The sequence below is a fragment of the Crassostrea angulata genome, chromosome 8 (assembly GCF_025612915.1).
Source record: "Crassostrea angulata isolate pt1a10 chromosome 8, ASM2561291v2, whole genome shotgun sequence".
In the NCBI taxonomy this organism is placed as follows: Eukaryota; Metazoa; Mollusca; class Bivalvia; order Ostreida; family Ostreidae; genus Magallana; species Magallana angulata.
The window spans coordinates 32,485,819-32,510,398 of record NC_069118.1 but is presented as its reverse complement, the minus strand read 5'-3'; the positions used below and the strand labels follow the sequence as shown (position 1 = coordinate 32,510,398).

The 24,580-nt window shown below is 34.5% G+C and overlaps 2 protein-coding genes across 2 annotated transcripts; one reads left to right on the top strand and one right to left on the bottom strand.

The window, feature by feature from the left end:
• Positions 1 to 1,257: 1,257 nt before the first annotated feature.
• LOC128158757 (uncharacterized) lies at positions 1,258 to 3,617 on the bottom strand. The gene is made up of 2 exons (XM_052821716.1): positions 3,533 to 3,617; positions 1,258 to 3,081 (listed from the first exon to the last, which is right to left on the bottom strand). Exon 2 carries the CDS (start codon positions 3,068 to 3,070, stop codon positions 1,406 to 1,408), a length of 1,665 nt encoding a protein of 554 aa, XP_052677676.1. The 5' UTR covers positions 3,071 to 3,081; positions 3,533 to 3,617; the 3' UTR covers positions 1,258 to 1,405.
• A 9,440-nt stretch (positions 3,618 to 13,057) lies between these two features.
• Positions 13,058 to 23,945, top strand: LOC128158752 (ubiquitin-like modifier-activating enzyme 1). The gene is made up of 19 exons (XM_052821710.1): positions 13,058 to 13,073; positions 13,302 to 13,399; positions 13,575 to 13,721; positions 13,946 to 14,116; positions 14,498 to 14,605; positions 16,241 to 16,321; positions 16,557 to 16,712; positions 17,605 to 17,770; positions 18,037 to 18,233; positions 18,899 to 19,012; positions 19,285 to 19,431; positions 20,332 to 20,406; positions 20,536 to 20,725; positions 21,367 to 21,548; positions 21,926 to 22,012; positions 22,467 to 22,571; positions 22,670 to 22,753; positions 22,951 to 23,051; positions 23,436 to 23,945. Exons 3-19 carry the CDS (start codon positions 13,593 to 13,595, stop codon positions 23,575 to 23,577), a joined length of 2,235 nt encoding a protein of 744 aa, XP_052677670.1. The 5' UTR covers positions 13,058 to 13,073; positions 13,302 to 13,399; positions 13,575 to 13,592; the 3' UTR covers positions 23,578 to 23,945.
• Positions 23,946 to 24,580: the final 635 nt, after the last annotated feature.

Here is a 24,580-nt window from a genome sequence, read left to right as displayed (position 1 = left end):
GTGTTTTTTTTTTTTGGGGGGGGGGGGGGTGGGGGGGGGGGATTTGTAATATGATTGATCGGAACATTTCTAATGTTTTTTTTTTTTCCAAGTGAGTTTACTTTGATAACCACCTATGATCACCTATTATCCGCCCATCCATCCATAAACTTTTCACATTTTCAACATCTTCTTTAGAACCACTGGGCCAATTTTAACTAAACTTAGTACAAAGCATCTTTATGGGAAGGGAACTCTAAATTTTTTAAATAAAGCATGGAACGATTTTTAAAAGGGAGATAATTACAAAACAGTGAAATAAGGAGTGTGTCTTAAAAATGTTTAAATTTGTTCTCAACAACTTCAATGCTCAATAACTATGACTCTGGACCAAGACTGCAGCCTGAAGAGGGTTCAAAATTCAATATGGAAAAACATAAGGAAGGTGTTCAAAATTCTTCTCAAGAACTACAATGCTAAAATGTGTAAGATTACTATGCATGCATCCTAAGACAGTGTAGATTCTAGATTGTTAAAATTGTGACCCCCGGACCAATACTGGACCTCCTGTGTTTTTTTTTTTTGGGGGGGGGGGGGGGTGGGGGGGGGATTTGTAATATGATTGATCGGAACATTTCTAATGTTTTTTTTTTTTCCAAGTGAGTTTACTTTGATAACCACTTAAAAAATTTTGATTTTATTATCATAATGATACCTACTGCAATATTAAATAAATATACAATCATATATATACATACAAAAGTTGAAGTACAGCAAAGAATTTTCCTATGACCAGTTGACACAATAAAACAAGTGCCCCAAATTACATAACCTCTGCTCGAAACATACAAAGCAATGTTTTTCTTGTAATTTTAACAGCTATTAAAAACAGTTATATATGTTTCAGAAGTGTTCTATCAATACTTATAAATGGTCCCTGTCAATTTAAGCCATTAAAATACTTTTTATTTATAATTTATAAATAATTAATATATTATGATAATATATAACTTTTACATATACATGTATGTACATGTAATACCAGTATATTGTTTGTATAGGACTGAGCAACATGCGAAATCTACTTCTATCTTGGTAATTGACAAGACACTGATGATCATGACACTTGTCAATTTATTTGATAAGGAACGACAGCTGTATATAACATGCAAACAATGCTCAAATGCCACTTTCTTAAAACAATGGAATTAGATTAGAGATATATTTTTTTTTATTGAAAATAGAATTAATAATATTATATATAATAATGACAGAATAGAATTTATGAATCAATCAGTATAAGGAAAGCAAAGTTTAAATCTATTTCATAGAAAATGCCAACAATGAAATTCAGTATATATCATATACATGTCAGAAAAAGGCCACTTTTGTTTGATTTTCATCACATTTTTATAATTGATTATGTCTACTTTAGATATTTAATTTTCTTCACATTGCCTTTGTATACCTCACACACAAACAGATTGTCATTATTGTCCACACATAAACCAAAAGGATCCACCAGATCACAGTTATCAATGTAACGGAGAAACTGTCCATTCTGATCCAGAATGTGGATACAATGGTTGTCAGTGTCTGCTGTCAGGATACGACTCTGACTGTCTGTTGTGATACCCCGGGGTTTGAATGGTTTGTTCTTGGTAAATGAGGGATGGCCGGTGTATCTCCACCTGAGTTTCCCGTCCTGATTGACCACCACTACTGCACCGGCCTCACTGTCAGCTACACAGATGTCATGGTTTCTGTTCTCTGTGATGTATTTATCATAATCATTCCCTGAGTACAGAGGTTTACCATCATCATCAAACTGAATTGTTTGTTTCTCTGTAGATCCCGAGTAACGGACAACTTTGGATTGAGTATCATCATCACTGACCATGGTAACCAGGAGATCACCAGTAGAGGTGACACACAGATTAATAGGTGTCCACTCTGGTAATGTGATCAACTCTTCTATCTGTCCATTCTTTACTATGTGCACTGTCCCATCTGTCCCATCACAGTACAGTAGATTACCATCACTGTTTACAGCTACATCATTAGGCATTTCCTCTGATTTTGTTTTAAATGTTCGTACGAGTGAACCTTTAATGTTGAAGCATTTGATATCATTGGTTTCTCCCCACGTCCAAATCCTGTCCTCATTCGGACAGGTAACACTGTGTAGTTCTTTATACCCAGTGTGTATTGTGGTAACAAGCTCCGGTTCATTCAGTAGTTCTCTAACTGAACTTTTGGGTTGGTTCAGTGACAAAACATTTTCTTCTGTAGCAGTAGATAATGGAGTGATCTGTCCAAACAAACTATACAGCTTCTCACGGTCTATTGGTTTTGGAATGAATGTTGGCAATGTAACCTTAACCTTTGGTGGAAGCTTGCTGAACTCTCTGATCTTAGAGCTGTATTCAATGGTTGAAGATACTTCAGTGGATTTTTCGATTTTTCCTATGGTCTGTAATGTTTCTTTTATGAGGGACTGTATCTGTTTGATTTCATTCAAGTGTTTCTGTAAAATGTCTCTGTGTTTCTCTTTTATCTCGCTGAGTTCAGTTTTCATTTTGTTGATAACGATGTCGATTTCTCTGTGCCATTGCTCTCCTTGTTTGGACATTGTTGTTGTAAGTTTCTCATATCCTCTGTCCAGGTTGGCAAGCTGATTTTCCAAGTCGCGTGCAATTTCTTCATACTTAGGGGATATTTGATTCTTCAAGTCTTTTGTGTCTCTTTTAATAACTTCTTTCTTTGTCTTGTAAACTTCTGTAACTTCTACAAAGTTATGTCCCTTGTGCTGTTTAGATGCAGTACAGGAAGAACAAACAAAAATGTTTCCGCAATCCTCACACTGAAATTCACAATTTTTTTGTGGATGTGTTTCACATGTTGGATAAATGAGGGTTGATCTTCGTTCCTTGAAGGGGACTATGATATGTTTTTGATATCCATCTGATATGTGATCTCCAATGCAGGGCTTGCAGAGGTTGAAATGACAAAAGTCACAGTAGCTGTGTACTATGGCGGTCTCACAAAGGTCACATCGGGGTACATCCTGGGCACTGGAATGAGGATCCATGGTTGTTAAATCTCTAAAAACAAATATGTAATACTTATATTTTTTTTTTGTTCAGTTATAAAAAGAAAAGGATTTTAATATTGTTTTCTAAATTCTCAGACACTGTCACAGCGAAGAACTGATTTTGTATATGTAACATTATTTCAATTTAGATTTCTCTATAAAATTCACACATTTAAATGACTAAAATTACCCCCCACCCCTTCTGAATATTTTTTCATCTGGAAATTATTGGACAGTTTTCAAAACTTTTTAAATCACTTAAAGATAACTCAAACTGATATTGTTGATTATCTTTTACCTAATTTAGGGAGTTTGATACATACAGAACATTTAGATTCAAAACGAAAGTAGCTTTATAGTTTATATCTTTCTATTCATAATTTCAGATCTAATTAAAATAATATGTTTTAATCACCGTAGCGTGCAATTTAATTGTTGTCAAGTGATAAGAATACAAACCTTGTTTACAAAAAGTTATATATTCTTTAACTGCCAGTGTCTGGTATGCGTGCCCAAAACATGGCTGATCTTCCTCCGAACGTGATCACCTCAAGAGTTACTCCTCGTTCATCGCTTTCGACGTTGCCTGGCTGAAGTCTAAATATATATTTTTTTCTTCTTCTAAAATTAAACTTAAGTTTATTAAAAAAAAATGAACATGTAAAGATTTAGACACAAGTTGAATTACTATTTTGGTGAACTAATATTTTAAAAGTTCGGTATGTCATATATATAATGCACTAAGTATTATTAACGTTACTTTATATGTATAAAAACAACTAGCTGTACTCCTCTAAGGCGGGCTATGTTCTTTTTATGTAATGCTCTATTAACTGTTGGCATAAAAGGTCACTTTTTAAAAGTTCATCAACTATATGATAATAAATAACACAAGACAATCTTAACACAGTACATGTACATACATATATTATATATCAAGGCACGTAGCTTCGTTTTTGAAAGGGGGGTGGGTGGGGGAGGAATCATCCAAAAGATCTTGACAAGCAAAAAAAAAAATAGGGGGGGGGGGTTATTTTGCAAATTCCTGAAAATCCTATTCCGTGGGGGAATGTAAATTTAAGACAAATCTTTCATCCGCACCAATTAGGGGGGGGGGGGGGGGCAGCGTATAGAATTCACGCAGTGTAAAGCAGCTAGCGTAATAACTTTCAATAACAGTTTCAAAATTACACGCGACGTCAGCCTGTTCTAGAATTAATTGTTTCACATACCTTTTCAATTGGACCGCTATACTCTATAAGACACTCGATGCAAAAAAGAAACAGGATTATCACATGAAGAAAAATAATCTTAGCAGCAAAATCATTCTTTCTTTTTTCTTTTTTTGCATCAAACTGTGAATTAAATTAATTGAAATTGCGTATTTCATTTGTACATGTACTGATATATGAACGATAGTGGGGTAATTTCGTAATTTTGATTCCAGGAGTTACTATAACATTGTTACACTATTATATTAAATCATAAAATCATGAAATTATATAGTAAAAAATCAAAAAATTCAAATGATTTTTATAGTTTTAAGAAGTACCTGTAACAAAAGGTTTACAGCAGCACTTTACAAAATAATTGAAACAATTGAGGACATGCCCGGATCCAGAAGCTCTCCGCCACTGGACACAATAGAAAAGCCTCAGACACCCGTCGGAAACCAAATCAACACCTTGGACAACCCCCATCCCCGACAAAATTTTCCGGATCTGCGCATGGTCAGATGTCAGGCACCTATAGTATCGGAGGAGGGGGGGGGGGGGCAGGGGTAGAATATTTTGTCTTAAATTTACGTATGGAAAATTTAATTTTGGAGGAGTGCTCCACCTCCATGGTTCGAAGTTATATGAAACTTAACAAAATTGACTCTAAAATTTAATGTAGTTATCGCTCATTGCTACCCCCTCCTCGTCCAAAGATTAAGATTTTTTTTGAGGGGGGGGGGGATTTGATTTTTTTTTGTTTGTCAATATTTTGGATGAGTTTACCCCCTTCCCCGCTATCTACAAACAATGTCACATGCCATGGTGTGTTCTTTTACATCTGTAGAATCTCCAGATACACTATTCCCTATACAAGCATTTCACATATATTTTTTGTAAGAGATAGTTCTCTTCACGAATAACAATAATTAATTTAGATTGGAATAGGAGTCTTAAATCAGCTGACAAGGACATCAGTTGATTTTGATTGACACCTGTCCCCTCCACATCTTGCTCTGTACTTTTTTACGGTCTGTTCCATTCCTTGAAACAACAAAGACCCTCTTGTACAGGACGTGCGTAGACATTGTGCACAATGTTTATCTGTCTGGGATCTGAACATTTATACACGGTACAGTTTACACACTGTACACTATCAAAACCTAAATATACGATACAAAAGGAATAATATTTTTGTTTTCATTTATCAAATGTAAAATATTGTTGACGGATTATAAATTTTGTGTTATTTCTAAAAACGAATATCAAGGGAAAAATTAAAGAGTGGGAATTACTGGAAGAAATAAAAATATTTCCGATGAGGAATTTAATCCCGAAACCGAGCCCCGTGTTACGGAGTTCCTTGCCTCTATTACCTACATGTAGTTCCGGTAGTTTCCCAAGCTTTACGTTTCTATATATGGGATGGATTACACAATCTTTGAAATAGTGTCGTTACCGAAGAAATGATAAAATATAAACTTTATCTACGATGATTTTTAGTTCAACAATGCATTTGCATGGCGTGTGCCCCCCCCCCCCCCTCCCCGGCCGGTGTAATGAAGAATAATGACCCCCGTAGAATAATGACCGGGGGTCATTTTTTGACGTAGAATAATGACTCCCCTTGCTGAGGAATAATTGTATTTTTCTGAAGAAAACTGACCCAGGGGTTATTTTTCTTCATGTTAAACACGAAGAAAAATGACTCCCGTAAAAAATGACCCCCGCTGTAAGCAAGAATAGAAATTGGTTACCCCGTATCCAAGATACGACTTTCAAGTTACTTGAATTTTCACTCTGTTCAACTGATTTTAAATTTAAAAACACCGAAAATGTAAACTAGGTATATGATATAGGTATATGAAAATGTAAATAAATCACTGTATACTGGCACTGTACCAGTTATCGGCTATAATTTTACGTTTTCTTTTCGTGTTTCCTTATTTCTTGATATATTTGAATAAAACTTGACATACTTTAGATGGTGAACTCCTTATTTATCAATCTGTTAGATTACGATTTACTGTACCCGTTATCGGCTTCGTGATAATAACACAGTAAAATCCCTGTACATGTTGGTTTTATATTCTGCAAAGTATGTCCCCTGCAGCGTGTTCAGCCTATAGGTCGTGGGGGTTATGATAAACGTGCATTTTTCTTTTGTAAATCTTCTCATTTATGTGAAAAAACTAAATTTCCAACAAGTTCAACAAGTTTAATCATTTTAATAACACATCTTCTAGGAAAAATATCCATCACACACCCCCCCCCCCCTCCGGGATTTTCCCAAAAAAAATTTAAATTAAAGAAATAGTGATTTTAACTTGAATGTAAATTATTTTGAGTTTTTACATGTACATTAAAACAATGAAAATGCATGTGTGTTTCTAATTATATATGAATTTAGAAGACATTTTTGTAAATTTTGAGACCAAATATCACTTCGGGTTTTTAGTGCGATCATTTCAAACGAGCAAAAGTGAAAGTAGAGAAGTAGAAAGTTTCCGGTGAGGAAAAATACTTCATTCTAGCAGTTTCCAGCTATCTAAGATTAGTTTGCATCGTAAGGGAATTGTATAAGTGTCCGGTAGGTTCCAATTCTATATTTATGATGATAGATTTGCATTTAATTTGAGTAAATTAATTTGTCATGCATGTGACATGACTATATACCGAAGATGTAGGTATGCACTCTTTAACATGTAGAAGCCTACCATGTTGGTTAATACTTAATCCACAAAACCTTTCTTTGTTTATCATAATCAAAATTGAATGAAATTATCAGTAATCATTTTAAGTAGATATTTACTATAGTATAATATTGATTTATTATTAATACTTAGTCTATTGAAAAAATAGATCAATATGTTGGGGTGGGGTTGATATTGAATGTCGGTGGGGTGGGGGTGGGGGTTGGGGTTGTCTTTAGGCTGTACAGATGTGTTGTGCATGAAGATGTAGTTATTGTTGCCTATCTGTTCTCTCTCTCTCTCTCTCTCTCTCTCTCTCTCTCTCTCTCTGAGTTTTAAACATACATGTATGGCTGCTTTTGACATGGAATTGCAAATGTTGGGGATAGTTACTATTGTAGAATTAAATTCAAAACATTTCATTTTAGATATCATGTAAATTGAGATGGAACAAATCTTCAAAGAATAAAACACAACAATGAGTCACACAAGATGATGTAAGTAAAATTCATTTTTGTAACTACATTGTCCAAGTTTAAAGGAAGGAACCTGTAAAAACTTATACCCTGGCCAGTATTTTACATGCAGATAATTTAGAGTATAAGATACTGTGAAACTTTATATTGATTTTACATATTTCACAGACTTAGTGGGTATTTCTTGTTCTTCAATCTGGATTTTAAACTCTCTTCCACAGGATATGTCTTTTGATAAATTTTGTTAAATTTGTTACCATGGTAACAATATACAACAGTAAAAAGAAAAACTCCTTATAAGCAAGTTTCTTTTCCCTATGACACATATTTAATGAGTTAGGTCATTGTGTATTTGTTCCGAAATTAGGCTTAAATAAAAGTTCAGCAAATATTAAACTTACATGAGTAAAACAACTCATCACTAAGACGTCGTTATGACATCATAGGTGAAGTAATCTCAAGCTAGCATCAAAATGGAGCAAAAACTGGACTGAGGGCCTCACATTATAGAGTGACTGTCATATAACTTTATTTTTTATTAACCAATACCTACATGTAATACCTTGATGGATAGGAAAATTCCTGTACTTTTCTATTTTACCTTTTTTTGTGGTATTTGAAAACAATTCTTTTTTGTAATCAAAGAATTTTTTTTATAAAAGAATATGAACAAAATAAATTTGGAAAAATATTGAATGTTTATGTTTTACATGTATTTTAATCCTTGAGATTAAAGTTTCTTCAATTTATGCAATTTGAAGAACATCGTGTACCAATGAGCTATATGTTGTTTAGGTAAATTATGACTGGACTGTTTCTTCAGATTTCATGCATCACGGTGTATCAATGCTGCAAAATCCATAATAATGCATTAAATTTTTCCAAAAATTTGGGAATTCTGTAAACTGCAGTAAAAATTACAATATTGTAAAAACTATCTCATAAATAATAAAAAAAAATATACTGAAAAACTTTAATCTATAAGGGCGTCATTATTCTACATATTCTTCAGACAAAAGGCTTATTTTTTCTACGTAGAATAATGACCGGGGGGTCATTTTTCTGCGTAGAATAATGACCCCCCCCTCCTGTCATTATTCTAAACTGCTCTATTTTACTTATTAATTAATTTATTTATTCATTTATGTATATTTTCATTCATTTTTTTTTCATTTATTGACTTTATTTTTGACATTCACTTAATATACCGGTATGTTATTATGTATTTGTATATTATTAAGAGTAAAAATCAGCAAGCATCGAGTATTTTGTGAAAAATATGGAAAGTGACATAAAAACAATAATGATTAAAACACATATAAAGATAATCAGAATGAAGATTGTATTAAAAATATTTGGGTATTTAAAAAACTGTTCTATTTTACCTTAAATATTGTTGTTACAAACCATAAAGTTTTCAAATCTCTGTAAAGAGGAAATAATGTTTGAATGAATGAATGAACAGACGGGGGAATTTGGTTTCTGTTGGAGATGGTTTGTAATGCAAAAGGTTTAATATCTATCTTAAATTCTACCTTTGAACAAAGCCTATCAAAATATTTAAGATTTTTTTCATGGGCAGGCCGGTCCTATCTGATTAAAATCAGCTGTTCGGATACCCTACTGCTCTCAGAGCGGTAGCGTATCAGAACAGATGATTTTAATCAGATTGGCTTGCGAAGAGAAGTGGATGAAGGAAAATTGTTATGATGTGTTTTAAGTCATAAAGTGGAGTTTTTAGCTGACCTGAGCTGAAAGCTCAAGTGAGCTATTCTGATCACATTTTGTCTGTCGTCCGTCTGTTTGTCTGTCTGTCTGTCTGTCCGTCTGTCCGTAAACTTTTCACATTTTCAACATCTTCTCAAGAACTACTGGGCCAATTTCAACCAAACTTGGCACAAATCATCCTTAGGCAAAGGTAATTCAAAGTTGTGAAAATTAAGGGCCACACCCGTTTTCAAGGGGAGATAATTAGAAATTAATGAAAAATTTCGAGAAATTTTCAAAAATCTTCTTCTCCAGAACCAAAAAACGACGAAAGGTGAAACTTGTGTGGAAGCATCCTCAGGTAGTGTAGATTCAAAGTTTTGAAAATCATGACCCCTGGATGTAGGGTGGGGCCACAATGGGGGGGGGGTCAAAGTTTTACATATGAATATATAGAGTAAATCTTTAAAAATCTTCTTCTCAGAAACTAATCAGCAAGGAAAGCTGAAACTTGTGTGGAAGCATCCTCAGGTAATGTAGATTCAAAGTTGTAAAAATCATGACCCCCGGGGGTAGGGTGGGGCCACAATGGGGGGGTCGAATTTTTACATAGGAATATATAGAGTAAATCTTTAAAAATCTTCTTCTCAGAAACTAATCAGCCAGGAAAGCTGAAACTTTTGGCAGCATCCTCAGGTAGTGTAGATTCAAAGTTGTGAAAATAATGATCCCTGGGGGTAGGGTGAGGCCACAATGGGGGGGGGGATGTTGTGTTAAAGTTTTACATATGAATATATAGAGTAAATCTTTAAAAATCTTCTTCTCAGAAACTAATCAGCCAGATGATTCTTTATAATTGTTAAGACTTTGGCGTCAGGACAATTCTTCGGCCTCACAAGAGGGTTCAGAGTTTGATGTAACTTTATATCCCATATATAAACAATTGTTCAGGATCTTTTTGAGAACTGCAATACTCAACGTGTGATATGACTATAAAATCATCCTGTTAGAAAAGGGACTAATGATTATAAACATAAGAATATCCAGGGGGAAAAATGGATTTTATTTATACAGGATCTATATGTATTACTGTACATTGTCCAGATTGTTTGTATTATGACTCCATTAAGCTGATTTTATCATACCTATTGTTCCTCAGGTGAGCGATGTGGCCCATGGGCCTCTTGTTTTGGCGTTCTATCGATGTGTGTAGATTAGAAATCACCAACAATGAGCCATCATTGCTCACTCGTTGTTTATCTATGACGTCAGCTAAATTACCCAATTCCCGCAAATTTGCAAACAAATGAAGATATTCTCATTTTTGCTCTATATTTTGCATTCGGAAGTATAGAGCGCAGGTCTGCTCAAGTGCGATTTTAACATATGTTTTTCTTCATATAGTTATACATATCATACTAAAAAATGGTACTTGAGCAAGCCTGCGCTTGTTGTTTCCCAGTCAAAAAATCATCGGAAAACACCCGTATTTTGCCACAAAACATCAATTTATCAAAATAATGCTATATTCATGACGTCATTTCTACATTATGACGTCACTGTGGTGATAACTATTTACACCTTTATTTCCAATATGATTTTAACTATCTTTCACCTTATTTCAAAGCTCTTTCTAGAACTTTGATTTTGGAGGGCAAAAATTGCAGAAAACCGCACTTAGTCCTTTCGTAGAACATCAAACAGCGACCCGATTATAGTGCATCAAACCGTCCAAACTGCCCCAAAAATATACAGCAGCTTATCCAGAAAGTTGGTTTTATCGTCGTAAACCAAAAAAGCTTCTATGTACCGGGTAATACGAATTTTGTGTAAAATGAGTTATTTAGACGCTTGTATGGTATACAGAATCTATAAAATTATGCCCCTAAAATGCCAATATTAAAGTGAAATATGAATTTAGCTATGATTCAGCACCCGCATTAGTTTTATTAGAACCTGACAATGCTAATTTATATGAAAATGCACGCCAATTCTTTAAAATTGAATAATATAACAGCAGTTTTTCAACCCCTCCCCCAAAAGGCAGGGTTCACTAAACTTGTACATGTATATATTTTCGGGTCATCATAATATAATCAAGTTTGCATTGTCTTGTGAATAGACATGCATATTTGCACAAATTAGAACCAAGAAAATCATTCAAAATTAACATGCCGTGAAATTGCATACAGTATAATTATAACTTTTAACATATTTTCATAAATCAGAGGCCACCGCGAGCACCATGGTTTTAATAATCGCTCATAACTTTTTGATATAGCTACAGAATTCAGTAAAACTTTCCACATGTGTTCCACAATAAATGTTTTTTTGTTTTCAGATTTTATTTTTGCGAGTGTAAAATAATAGATTACTTGCAGGCTATGCCTGTCCACTTCTCAAAAGAGAATACTTGACATGTGGATTTCGTTTGATTCGAGTCATGATTGTTAACGGAAGGATGCAACTGTCCTCATGCATCAACAGTTAACTTAAATTAAAATGGAATTAAAGGACAGAAATGGGTTTGTTTACTCCTATTAGCATTAACAGTTTTAAAAAATAGAGCAGTTGTTATTTATAGAAAATGGACAGTGAAATAAATTCATCCAATATTTTCTATAATAGCAAAATTACACGCGTTATGATTTTTTTTCTTAGCGGGGGTATCAATTGTGAGCTTGCTCACAGTACGTCTAGTTTTTATTTAAATTCTGTTTTAAAAACCATTTTCCGTAAAATTACTTTGAATTTCTTAATTGTTTTTATTAAGATGTGAATTGAGGATATATTTTACTTACTCAATTATTTTTAGCTTGAAATAATTTACTAGTCTTTATGATTTCATTTGTAGGTAGTTGTCCTGACTAACTCAGATTTGGAGGAGAAAATCCGAATTGGAGAGATCTGCCACAAGAACAACATCAAATTCATTTCTGTTGATTCCAGAGGACTGTTTGCGTAAGTTTTAATTTTGTTGGACTTAAGCTGATATTCGTTTATTGTATGAAATGGTTTGCCTTATTTATGATAACCTTATTTTCTGCAAGCTTTATCTCCAAGCGAATAGTTAAGATAAAAGTGCACTTATACAATACAAGTTCATTTTATAAAATTTACATTTCTATCAGTAAACTTCATTGAAAGAGCTCAGCTCTTTTCTTGAAAATTGTCAGGTTTTTCATAGTAAAAATTTTCATGATATTAAAAAAGTATTCTGTATGTGATGAAAATTCAGGCAAATAATGAATACCATTGGTGTATGAAGCTCTCCTTGTTGGTTGTTCCTTGTCAGTCATAGTCGCTATAGTAACTAGGACTAAGGCTCATTGTCGGGTTATAGTAATGTTAATGTGGGGGTTTTGATGTTTGGCAGGGAGCTGTTTTGCGACTTTGGAGATAATTTCGTGGTGAATGATGTGGATGGAGAGGAGCCCATCTCAAACATGGTGGCATCCATCACTAAGGTAAGGCAGACCCAGACAGTTTAAAAAAGACCCTATTCCTGGCTGCATGGTGGTGCAGGGTTTGACATACAGTAAAAGACATTCTGATCAGGGTGAATGTGAAACACTAAATAAGTTAAAAATAATTTAAGTTAAAATTGATTGTACCTTATTCAAACTTGACATTTTTTTTTCATGGTGTCTGTGGAGAATGAAATTTAAAAAAAAATAAAAATAAAAAGTTCACAGCACTCTATTATGTAAATATGAAAAAATTCAAAATATACAAGTGTTAAAATGGTGCGGGCTGAACAATTTGATCTATTTTTAGGATAAAGAGGGCGTGGTCACTTGTTTGGATGAAGCCCGCCATGGATATGAGGACGGGGATCACGTCACTTTCACTGAAGTACAGGGAATGACTGAGCTTAATGGGTGTAAACCAATCAAAATCAAAGTACTAGGTAATTCTCCCTCGGTTTATTTCCTTTGGAACATTTGAATCAATTTACTTCAGAATATATGAATTTCCTACTTCACCTATATGTACACATGTATGTTGAAAAGAACAGTTTTTGATTTACTTTTGGACTGTACCAATTTAATATTTGAAGATACATGTACGTATTAAAGAAAAGTTTTGTTGTGTTTTTGTTGTTGTTGTTATCTGATAAATGCTTTGTTAATTGCAGGACCGTACACGTTTAGCATTTGAGATACAAGCAAATTTTCCAACTATGAACGAGGGGGAGTTGTTTCCCAAGTCAAGACGCATAAAACAATTCACTTTGTAAGTTTATACAACTGTATAATGTGTCATTTTATTTTCTTCCAGCTTTTTCCTATTGATTTTTTTTTAATGTTGTTTCAAAAGTAGGGTTCAATTTTGTAACTAAGGAATTGAATAAAAAAAATATTGTCTACCTTACAACTCATTACTGATTTTTATTTCTTTGTGCATTCAGAAATCCATCAAGGTTGCTATGGATGCCCCCGAGTTCCTCATGACAGACTTTGCTAAGTTTGACCGCCCCGGTCAGTTACACATTGGTTTCCAGGCTCTGTATGAATTCCAGAAACAGAAAGGACAGCTGCCTCGTAGTCGATGCAAGGTCAGTTTTAATTATATTCATAGAAACAATACTTTAATACTTCCAAATTCCAATTTTTTCTTCAAGAAACAATAACTTAAAACTTTCAAAGTCCAATTTTTTGGGGGTGAGTAATTAAAACTAAAATATTTTGCTTGTTGTTTATAGAACAGAAACCTTAGAGGTTTAAGAAAGTGAATCAGTAAAATTTTGATTTTGAAGCTTTTTTCTCTCTTCTTATTAAGGCTGATGCTGATGAATTCCTTAAAGTTGTGAAGGCCTTGAATGAGAAGTCACCAGCTAAAGTGGATGAGCTGGACGAGAATGTAATGAGAGAGATGGCTTACACCTGCCGTGGAGACTTGTGTCCATTGGCAGCCATTATGGGAGGGGTGGCAGCTCAGGAGGTCATGAAGGTAAGGTCAAATATCATTTAAAACTTTTTTTCGTCTTGTAAATATGCACTTGATTGAAGCTTTGTTCTATTAAAATTATTTTACATGTATCAAGAATTAGTTTAGTTTATTGAAAAATAATAAATTGAGCGCATAATGGAGGAGATATAAATATATTGACCCCCCCCCCCCCCATGGCATGGCATGTCTACATGCAGCTAAATATTTCAGTACAATCTGCAGAAATTGTCATCTCTTCTACAGAAAAACCTTTAAGGCTCTTTAAGCATTGGAATGTGATATTCCATTTGCTTTGTCATGTGACTGTTTAAACCCATATGAAAATGTCTTATGATTATGATAATGAGGTGTAATAAGATGAGTTGATCTTGCTGTTTTCAGGCCTGCTCGGGGAAGTTCCACCCAGTGTGTCAGTACATGTACTTTGATGCTCTGGAGTGTTTACCAGAAGACAAGGACACCTCTCTGACAGAGGAAAACTGTAAACCAGTAAGTAAATATTGTAACCGTAAATCATTGAGTACTTGTAGTAACTGTAAACCAGTAAGTATCTGCTGTAACCGTAAATCATTGAGTACTTGTAGTAACTAGTAAACCAGTAAGTAACGGTAAATCATTGAGTAGTTGTAACTAGTAAACCAGTAAGTAACTGTAGTAACCGTAAATCATTGAGTACCTGTAGTGACTAGTAAACCAGTAAGTAACTGCTGTAACCGTAAATCATTGAGTACCTGTAGTAACTAGTAAACCAGTAAGTAACTGTTGTAATTGTAAATCATTGAGTACCTGTAGTAATTACTAAACCAGTAAGTAACTGTTGTAACCGTAAATCATTGAGTACTTGTGGTAACTAGTAAACCAGTAAATAACTGTTGTAACCGTAAATCATTGAGTAATTGTAGTAACTAGTAAACCAGTAAGTAACTGTTGTAACCGTAAATCATTGAGTACTTGTAGTAACTAGTAAACCAGTAAGTAACTGTTGTAACCGTAAATCATTGAGTACTTGTAGTAACTAGTAAACCAGTAAGTAACTGTTGTAACCGTAAATCATTGAGTACTTGTAGTAACTAGTAAACCAGTAAGTTACTGTTGTAACCGTAAATCATTGAGTACTTGTACAGTACCGATCAGACCCAACCTAACACCAGAGTAAATCCCAACTAAACCCTGGGTTTACTTTCAGGGCTTACTTTGGGTTTACTCTGAATTTGCTTTTTGGGTCAACTGTAGCACTGAAGTGTAAAGCAAACCCTTCATTTAACTTACCATCTTACTGTCTGTAATTTTTGCCTCTTGTATATTCCAAATACACATGTAACGTCTAATTTCAGAGTATGCTTCTGATCAGGGTTTACTATTTGTGTCCACTCTGGGTTTACCCTGGTTCCACTGTAGTAAACCCAGAGTAAACCCCGAAAGTAAACCCAGGGTTAAGTTAAGGTTTACAGTACCGATCAGACCCAACCTAACAGAAAGTAAACCCCAACTAAACCCTGGGTTTACTTTCTGGGTTTACTCTGGGTTTACTAGAGTGGACCCAGAGTAAACCCAGAGTGGACACAGAGAGTAAACCCCGATCAGAAGAATACCCTGAAAGCAGACGCTACATGTGTATTCGGAATTTACAAAGGGCAGGAATTACAGGCAGTAGGATGATAAGATAAAATACAAGTTTGATTCACACTTCAGTGCGTATAGTTAACTCCAAAAGCAATTCTTGAGTAAACCCCGAGTACACCCAAAGTAAACCCCGAGTGGACCCAAATTTTCAAAAAGTAAACCCAGGGTTTAGATGGGGTGTACTCTGGTGTTAGGTTGGGTCTGATCGGTACTGTAGTAATTAGTAAACCAGTATGTAACTGTCATAACCATAGACCAAATATTACATGTAGTAACTAGTAAATTAGAGAGTAACTGTAAAACAGTAACTAGTAATGTAAACCAGTGATTTCTAACAGTAAGTGTAAACCAGTAAGTTACTGTAAACCATTTAACACACCAATGGTTCAAAGAAGTTGAACATAGAATAAACAGCTCAAATTGATGCAAAATTGTCACTTTATTATAAGTATTTATCTATTGTCAGATTTAAAATCAAAACATTTTTTTTTTGACTTTCAGACCAATAGTCGATATGATGGACAGGTAGCTGTATTTGGGTCAGATTTCCAGGAGAAGATGGGAAACCTCAAATATTTCTTGGTAAGTGCTGTTGATTTCTTTTGAACAACAGATTACAGTAATTGGATGATATGATATAAGTTATTGATATAATGCATACAATGTAAATGTATATTTACAATTGTTACATCTTTGAGCAATGTGGAAACAGTTTATGATAAGACTGGTAACTTTGTTAAAGATTTTTAGACATGAAGTATTCGAAGTGCTTGAATGAAGATATTTGAAGTGTAGTAATGTTAGAATTGTTTTGTAGGTGGGAGCTGGTGCCATTGGATGTGAAATGTTAAAGAACTGGGCCTTGATGGGTCTGTCTGCAGGAGAGAATGGACATATATATGTGACAGACATGGACATCATTGAGAAGTCCAACCTTAACAGACAGTTCCTGTTTAGGCCCTGGGACGTACAGGTCAGTATATATACATGCTCCGAGAGAGAGAGAGAGAGAGAGAGAGAGAGAGAGAGAGAGAGAGAGAGAGAGAGAGAGAGAGAGAGAGAGATTGTTTACAGTATGAATATAAGCTTAAAAATAAGATATCATTGGAGTTTCATTTAAGAGGCCCAGGGGCTGACAAATACATTTTTTAAGCACTTGCCCTCGGGCAAGTGGCAAGGCAAAATTTACTTGCCCTACCTCAATATCTACTAGCCCAACCAAATTCTTTATTGTGATTAAAAATAAACAATACACATACCGTACGATGGTTTTGCCCTTCACTTTAAATTTTTCCACTTTTAATACTCAGTACTCTTCATAAAATATATAGTTCTTCCTCTTGGTTTTCTCGAGAGTTTGTTAAAAAATGAACACATAACATGTTGATATTTAGTTGGATTTGTTTTAAAGGTAAAAAAACAAACATTTTATTAACAGTTTTGGATGTTTTGATAATTTCTGTCACCTTAGGTGAATGTCCGAGATAATAGGTTACAAGCGCACACGTCTTCACGGCCATGATTTCACTAAGGCCGCAGAGGTGTTAAAAATAAAGGAAAAACACCATGTCAAAATCCTATTGTGGTGTATAATTTTAACACCCTTAGATCATGAAGAATTTTTTAGAAAAAAGTGTGTATTATGTTCGGCAAAATACGGTACTTTCATTTTCAGTACATATGCGAAAGTTTAAAAAGTCACTTGCCCACGGGCAAGTCCCTACCGATTTTTTACTTGCCCGATCGGAAAAACCACGGGTGTCGGGCAATCGGATTTTTCAGCCCCTGAGGCCCATACCAATAGGAGATGTATTACTATTAGATTGCTCATTATACTTTTATTTATCCACGAAATTTTGTTTTAGAAACCTAAATCCTCAACAGCAGCCTGTGCTGCCAAACACATGAATCCCTACATAAACATCACCTCCCAGGAAAACAGGGTGGGGCCCGATACAGAGAACATCTACACTGACGATTTCTTTGAGAAGCTGGATGGTGTGGCTAATGCCCTGGACAATGTAGATGCAAGTGAGTTTCTTTTTTAAAATTTAAAAAAAAAAAAATTGTATACAAAGAACTGAAATGGTACTATGATATTTCTGCAAACACCGTTGATATAAGAATTTTAAAAAAATTCAGATGATTTAATATTCATGCATCAACAGTACATGTGTATATGAAAAAAATATTAAAATGCTTATTAAAATGCTTATAAACATGTACTAAAAACTGCATAATTTAGTATAGTATATTGTATTGAATAATAATCAATATGGGCTTGTTTTATTGCCCAGGATTGTACATGGACAGGAGATGTGTGTATTACAACAAGCCCCTGCTGGAATCAGGGACCCTGGGCACCAAGGGCAACGTACAGGTGGTCATTCCCAAACTGACCGAGTCTTACTCCTCCTCGCAGGACCCTCCCGAGAAATCCATTCCTATCTGTACCCTCAAGAACTTCCCCAACGCCATCCAACACACACTACAGGTAGGGAATTCCTGTAGAGATCCCCAGACCTGTCAAGTTTCTGTTGGAAGTTTAAGGATTGTGTGTAGAGAGCTAAGTTCAAGGTTTAGAGAACTTGATTAAAGGAAAAACCTATAAATATTAGATTTTTTAGAAGAAAAAAATTTGTTGTGCTAAAATTAGGAGAAAATGAGACTAAAAAGGTTATTTTTTATTTTGTAACTTGATGAAGCTCCTCAATGTCATTGAAACTACATTATTTTTGTAATAATTTTTTTTTTTTTAAAGAGTGAATGTTCATGTGTGTATTTACCACAATGCATGTACAAATTTGATATTTTGAAGCATGAAGTTGTGAAAGATCAAAACCTTCAAAACATGCAAAAATCTACAAATTGTTCCGCTGCTAATGCAATGCTATTCAAACAAGGTCTTTCAATTAATTCTGTGAGTCAATTCACAATAACGGTAATTACATATTTTCAATGCAGTGTACATACAATACTCGCAATGATGATGTCACTCAAGTTGGGAACCACATCAGGATAATATACACCAATATACCAAATTTGGCCAATCTATACTTTTTTCAAAAATTTCCATAGAATATGGCTTAATTGCTGCCCTATTAGTTAAACTCTTAGATATATCATCCCTTCAATATGGTATAATTTGTGTTTTTGCAGTGGGCCAGAGACCAGTTTGAGGGACTGTTCATCCAGCCAGTAGAGGGCGCCCTTCAATATGCCACAGATCCTAAATTCCTGGAGAGGACTGCCAAACTCCCAGGCACACAGCCAGTAAGTCAAAACCAGGGGCATTTGTGATTTTCGTCCATTGAACATTCAAATTATCTTCATGTGCACAAGCCAATGTTGCATGAATATGCAAATAATCTCAGTTTCTTCCAACAGAAAATGAGGATACATTGAAGAATTTGTGCCCTTTTTTCTTCCATAAAGGGTATCAATCACCCTATTCATAATGACATTTCTCCATGTTGTAATAAATATCAAATATAGTAGTATTTTTTTTGTGTGATTAACGTTTGGTTTGCCTTGTGTACATATAGGTGGAGACACTACAAGGAATTAAGAAGGCCATCGTTGACGAGAGACCAACCAGTTTCCAGGACTGCGTGACTTTTGCCAGGAATCTGTTCCAGGAGAACTATAATAACAACATTCGTCAGCTTCTGTTCAACTTCCCTCCTGATCAGGTCTGTGTTGTTGATAGTGATTTATACACAGCTATTTCTTTTTATTGAATTGTCTTTATGCATGTACATGTACACTTATGAAAATCCATTGTCAGCTTATAATCTGATGGAAACCAAATTGCATAACAATCCTTCATAATAAAACTTAGGAAAAATTAGCGTAATTGAAGAATGGGAGGGGGACAAGAAAAGTTCCTGAAATTGTCATCTTAAGGTCAGACGACACGTTCCTCGAGAATCTTTTTTGTATCTCCTCGTAATAAAGAGTTCCAATAAAAAAAATTAATTTTATAATTACTTTAAAAACGATCAAAATTTATTAATAATTGGTTATATGTCCAGATGGTCGAGTGGTTAGAACCGTGGACGCTCACTGCCAGAAGCTGGTTCTAAAGGTCGTGAGTTCAAAGCCCCGCCCCGGCGGAGATATAGTTCTATTATAGTGAATTTTGCTGTGCTGTAGATGTATTTATTTTTATATCAGCAATTCAAGTGTATTTTCAAGAAGATTATATAGAAAAATGCATACTCTAGTATTTTGCAGAAATGCCTGGTAAGGTACCCTAATTTTTTGCAAGAAAGCTTGTCAAAGTAGTTGTAAACCATTAACAAATTCCTAGAAAAAGTTATCTAAAATTGAGCAACGTGTCGTCTGACCTTAAGGATATGTCATGTGGAAATGGCATTAGAGAGCGTTTGTGTAACCTTGATGTTAATAACAGGAAAGCTTTGTGTGAATTTTAAGAGCTAAAATAAACAAATTAAGTATAGTACATAATGATGTATGGTTATTTTATTTATTATCAAATCCTCTACAAACTTAATAGAATAGTGTTAAGAGTTTTGTCATAAATAATAGAAAGGTAGAATAACTTGTGTTTGGTTGATTTTTTTGATCAGGTCACAAGTTCCGGAGCTCCATTTTGGTCTGGTCCAAAAAGATGTCGGCATCCACTGGAGTTTGATGTAAATAATGTAAGTTCAGTCTGTGATCTTCCTCTAACTATTATTTTGTATCTTAATTGAATTGTCAGTAATGTTTACCCTGCAATTCGATTCTCTGCAGGAAATAATCTTTGTCTTATTTTGTCCTCTTTATTGCAGACCACCCATTTCGACTATGTTATGTCTGTAGCTAATCTCAGGGCTCAAATGTATGGCATCAAACAAGTTCGGGATCCAAAGGCTATCTGTGATATGGTGTCAAAGGTCAAAGTGCCCGAGTTTAAACCTAGGTCAGGGATAAAGATTGAAGTGACTGATGCTGAAATGGAAAGAAACCAAGGAAACCTAGGTTTGTTGACAAAATCTGTTGTGTGTGTTGCAAACTCCTTGTGATAGATAAGGGATTTTTTTTTATATTTTTTCCCCACGTTTACACGAACATGCCTGTATTTTGGGAATTTAAAGAAAAAAGATATTGCTTAAAATGATTTGATCTATTGTTTCTATGATGAAATAGATTTATTTCAGTCATTTTAACCCAAATACAGTAAAACACAGTTATAGCGAACACACTTATAATGAATTGAGACTTACAACGAAGTGATTTTCACTCCCCGCGACTCTATTACATGTTGTTAACTTGTCGGATATGTCGAATTACGCTTATAACGAAGCAAAATTGCCCGTCCCTGGTGCTTCGTTATAACTGTGTTTTACTGTACATAATGGACAACATCTTTTCACATTTATGCCCCCAGAGATGAAAGAAAAGGGTGTATTTTTTTTAAATCTCCTCTTTGCATGCTTTTGAAAAAAAACAACAAACCAGGTCTTAAATTGAACATCAAGTTCAAAGATGAATGGTCGAATTTAAGATCATTCATCTAGTTAATGGTCAAATTTTTCACATTTGCTTACTATAGAAGGGATACTTTTTCATGAATTTTAAAGAGGCTTGGAGAAATTGTATAATTATTTTTCCAAATGCAGATGTTGATGCTGTGGAAAATCTACAAAAGGACTTGCCCCCTGTGGAGAAAGTAAAGGCCATGAAATTAGTTCCTATCGAGTTTGAGAAAGATGATGATACTAATTTCCACATGGACTTTATCGTGGCTGCTTCCAATTTGAGAGCCGAGAACTATGACATTCCACCAGCAGATCGACACAAGGTATACTGAGGGGAATTAATGAATTAAAAGTAGATATGGTTGATTCATATGTATATATACACACAGTTAATGCAAAGTGTACATGTAAGTCAGTTCTTTAGATACTTGACATTAATGAAATGTCTGAAGCATATGTAAGAATCCAACTGTATGTGACAAATGTTTTAAGTCTGTATATACATGTACATATCATTAGGCTGTTTTGATTGGGTCTTGGTGTGGATTTTGGGGTTGGACCGATCTTAATATTTTTATATACCACGTACTAAAGAAAGATATATGCTGTTTATCAAATGATCAAGAATGATATGTGCAACGGCCTAATTTCTAAAAGAAAATGTTGAGAAAACTAATTTGTTTTTCATTCAATGTTTCAGAGTAAGTTGATTGCTGGAAAGATCATCCCAGCCATTGCTACCACCACAGCACTCATCACAGGCCTAGTGGCTGTAGAACTCATCAAGGTATGTCATGTCGTGAAGGGATTATAGCCACTTGTGCTTTGAGTGCAGGTTATGTTTTATGGCAAAAATTGTGCATTTACATGTTCATTTTGATTTTGTTTGACCTACGTTAGCTAGGGAAAGGTTTGTGTCCTTTTCTAAAGGAAAACTATACGTTCCAAGGATATTCATGATCAGATCTGGAGGGAGACTAAATATAAAAAATAAACATTGGATCCCCCATCCCTTGTATAATAAAAAGGGGGGCTTTAACTTTTGAGCATTTTGTTGAATATGAAAATTATATTCAGTAAAATTTTCTGTCATTGGAGAGGGAAAAAGTAGATCCACCCTCTCCCCTGGAAAAAATTCTGGATCCACACCTGATCTAAAATATTTCGGCATGCATTTGTTGTAAAATGTTTTCGATGTATGGTTATTACCACTTTTACAATATTAAAGTTCTCTTTTACAGCTTGTACAAGGACCTAATAAATTAGAAAGCTACAAGAATGGATTTGTAAATCTGGCCTTGCCCTTCTTTGCTTTCTCAGAACCAATAGCAGCACCCAAGAACAAGGTAACAAATTCAATCTGAACATTAAAAACTGTGATACGCCTCTGTGTGCTCTTTCTCAAATACATGTGAATGTATATGTTTGTACTTTATTATTTTAGTATTATGACACTTACTTCACATTATGGGACCGATTTGAAGTTCAAGGAGAGATGACGCTACAGGAATTTTTAGATTATTTCCAGGTAAACTAGTCTGTTATTATTAGATAAATGTATGGACCCATGATTGTCTGTCAAAGCTGGAATTGATTTCATATATCCAGAAATGAGCGTTCTTTAAACATTTTGTTGGCTGTCAATAGATAGTATTGGACTCTGTGACTCTGGGTCAGAAATTTTGATGTCACCTTGATAATAATGATGTGTGTATACCTTTGTAGAAAGAATACAAGCTGGAGATCACCATGTTATCACAGGGCGTGTCCATGTTGTATTCATTCTTCATGCCCCCTGCCAAACGACAGGAGCGACTGGGACTACCGTAAGTTAATCATGTTTTTGTGTTCTGAATTATTCAGGTCTTGGAAGAGTAAAAACATTCATTGCAGAATGTCAACTAGACACAAATATTCTCAAGACAAAAATAATGAACTTGTAGAGATTTCGGTGAAACTGGATGTTTATAGCTCAGAGTAGATGGGGGTATTCTTGTATCAAGACTAGTTTAAGAAATTTTGTTTAGAAAACTGAACTATTTTAACAAGCATTCAATTCATTATACTACAGTTCACGGTTTGTGTCAGAGTAAGCAATTGACATGCAATAATATCTCAAGCAATGGTAGAAAAATCGACTTACTTTTTACTTCATTTATGAACATTTCTATGCGTTCTTTTTCTTATCAAAATGATGTATTGAATTGCAGATTATCAGAAGTAGTGAAAAGAGTCTCCAAGAAGAAGATTCCTAGTCACGTAAAAGCTTTAGTGCTGGAGCTGTGCTGTAACGATACGGAGGGAGAGGATGTAGAAGTTCCGTACGTTAAATACAATCTACCACAGTCGTAATGTAAACACTGCCCTAGAGACCGCAATAGGTATCCCCACGAGTGGTGACCAGACACTAGACATTCTCATATTGAGAGACTTATCAACAAACAGTCGGACAAACGGATGACTGATGCACAGTCAGTGAAGTGCAATGAACATAATTACAAAGATTTTTCTTCTTTTTGACTGTTGTATATTTGTATTTCTCAATGATGTAATATTAACTTGTGGACTTGTGTAAAGGAAAACAAAGCAAACAATAATTTGATTGTCTTACTATAGTATTCTCTGTACACAGACAGGTTTGGTAGTGTGCATAATAATTTATTCTGTCTTTATGAAACTTTAAAAAAAAATAAATGAATAGAATCATAAAAGATTAACAAGTTGTTGTTTATTTTTCTAGAATGACTTCGTTTTTAACAAGTATTCTAATTTAGACTGTGAATCTTACCATTAAGAAGGTGGGTTGGGGTTTTTAGGTGACCTGAACTTAAAATTCAAATTAGAATTTCTGATCACCTATTATCCGTCCATCCATCCGTAAACTTTTCAAAGAGATGGTTAAATTATAATGCAGAATTTGTAATATGATTGATCGGAACATTTCTACAATCTGATTCAAATCGGATCCTCGATCCGCTCCTCGTGTTGCGACAGTAGAAAAACAAGGAGTGGATCGAGGATCTGATTTTAATCAGGTTGAACATTTCTTATGGATTTTTTTTTCGAATGAGTTTATTATGATACCCACTTTTTAAACTGATTTTAAAAATTGATTTCATTATCAGAATGGTACCTACTGCAATATTAAATGAAAATACAATAATACATGTATGCATACATACAAGAGTTGAAGTACAGCAAAGAATTTTCCTATGACCAGTTAACACAATAAAAGAAATGCCCCAAATTACATAACCTCTGCTCGAAACATACAAAGCAATGTTTTTCTTGTACTTTTAACAGCTATTAAAACAGTTATATATGTTTCAGAAGTGTTCTATCAATACTTATAATA

Excerpts from the sequence above, each read along its gene's own strand:
- LOC128158757 (XM_052821716.1), bottom strand. The coding sequence starts at position 3,070 with ATGGATCCTCATTCCAGTGCCCAGGATGTACCCCGATGTGACCTTTGT.
- LOC128158752 (XM_052821710.1), top strand. The coding sequence starts at position 13,593 with ATGGATGCCCCCGAGTTCCTCATGACAGACTTTGCTAAGTTTGACCGC. Across the intron at positions 18,234-18,898 it reads CCATCCAACACACACTACAG|TGGGCCAGAGACCAGTTTGA; the intron begins GTAGGGAATTCC and ends GTGTTTTTGCAG. Across the intron at positions 22,572-22,669 it reads TAGCAGCACCCAAGAACAAG|TATTATGACACTTACTTCAC; the intron begins GTAACAAATTCA and ends TTATTATTTTAG.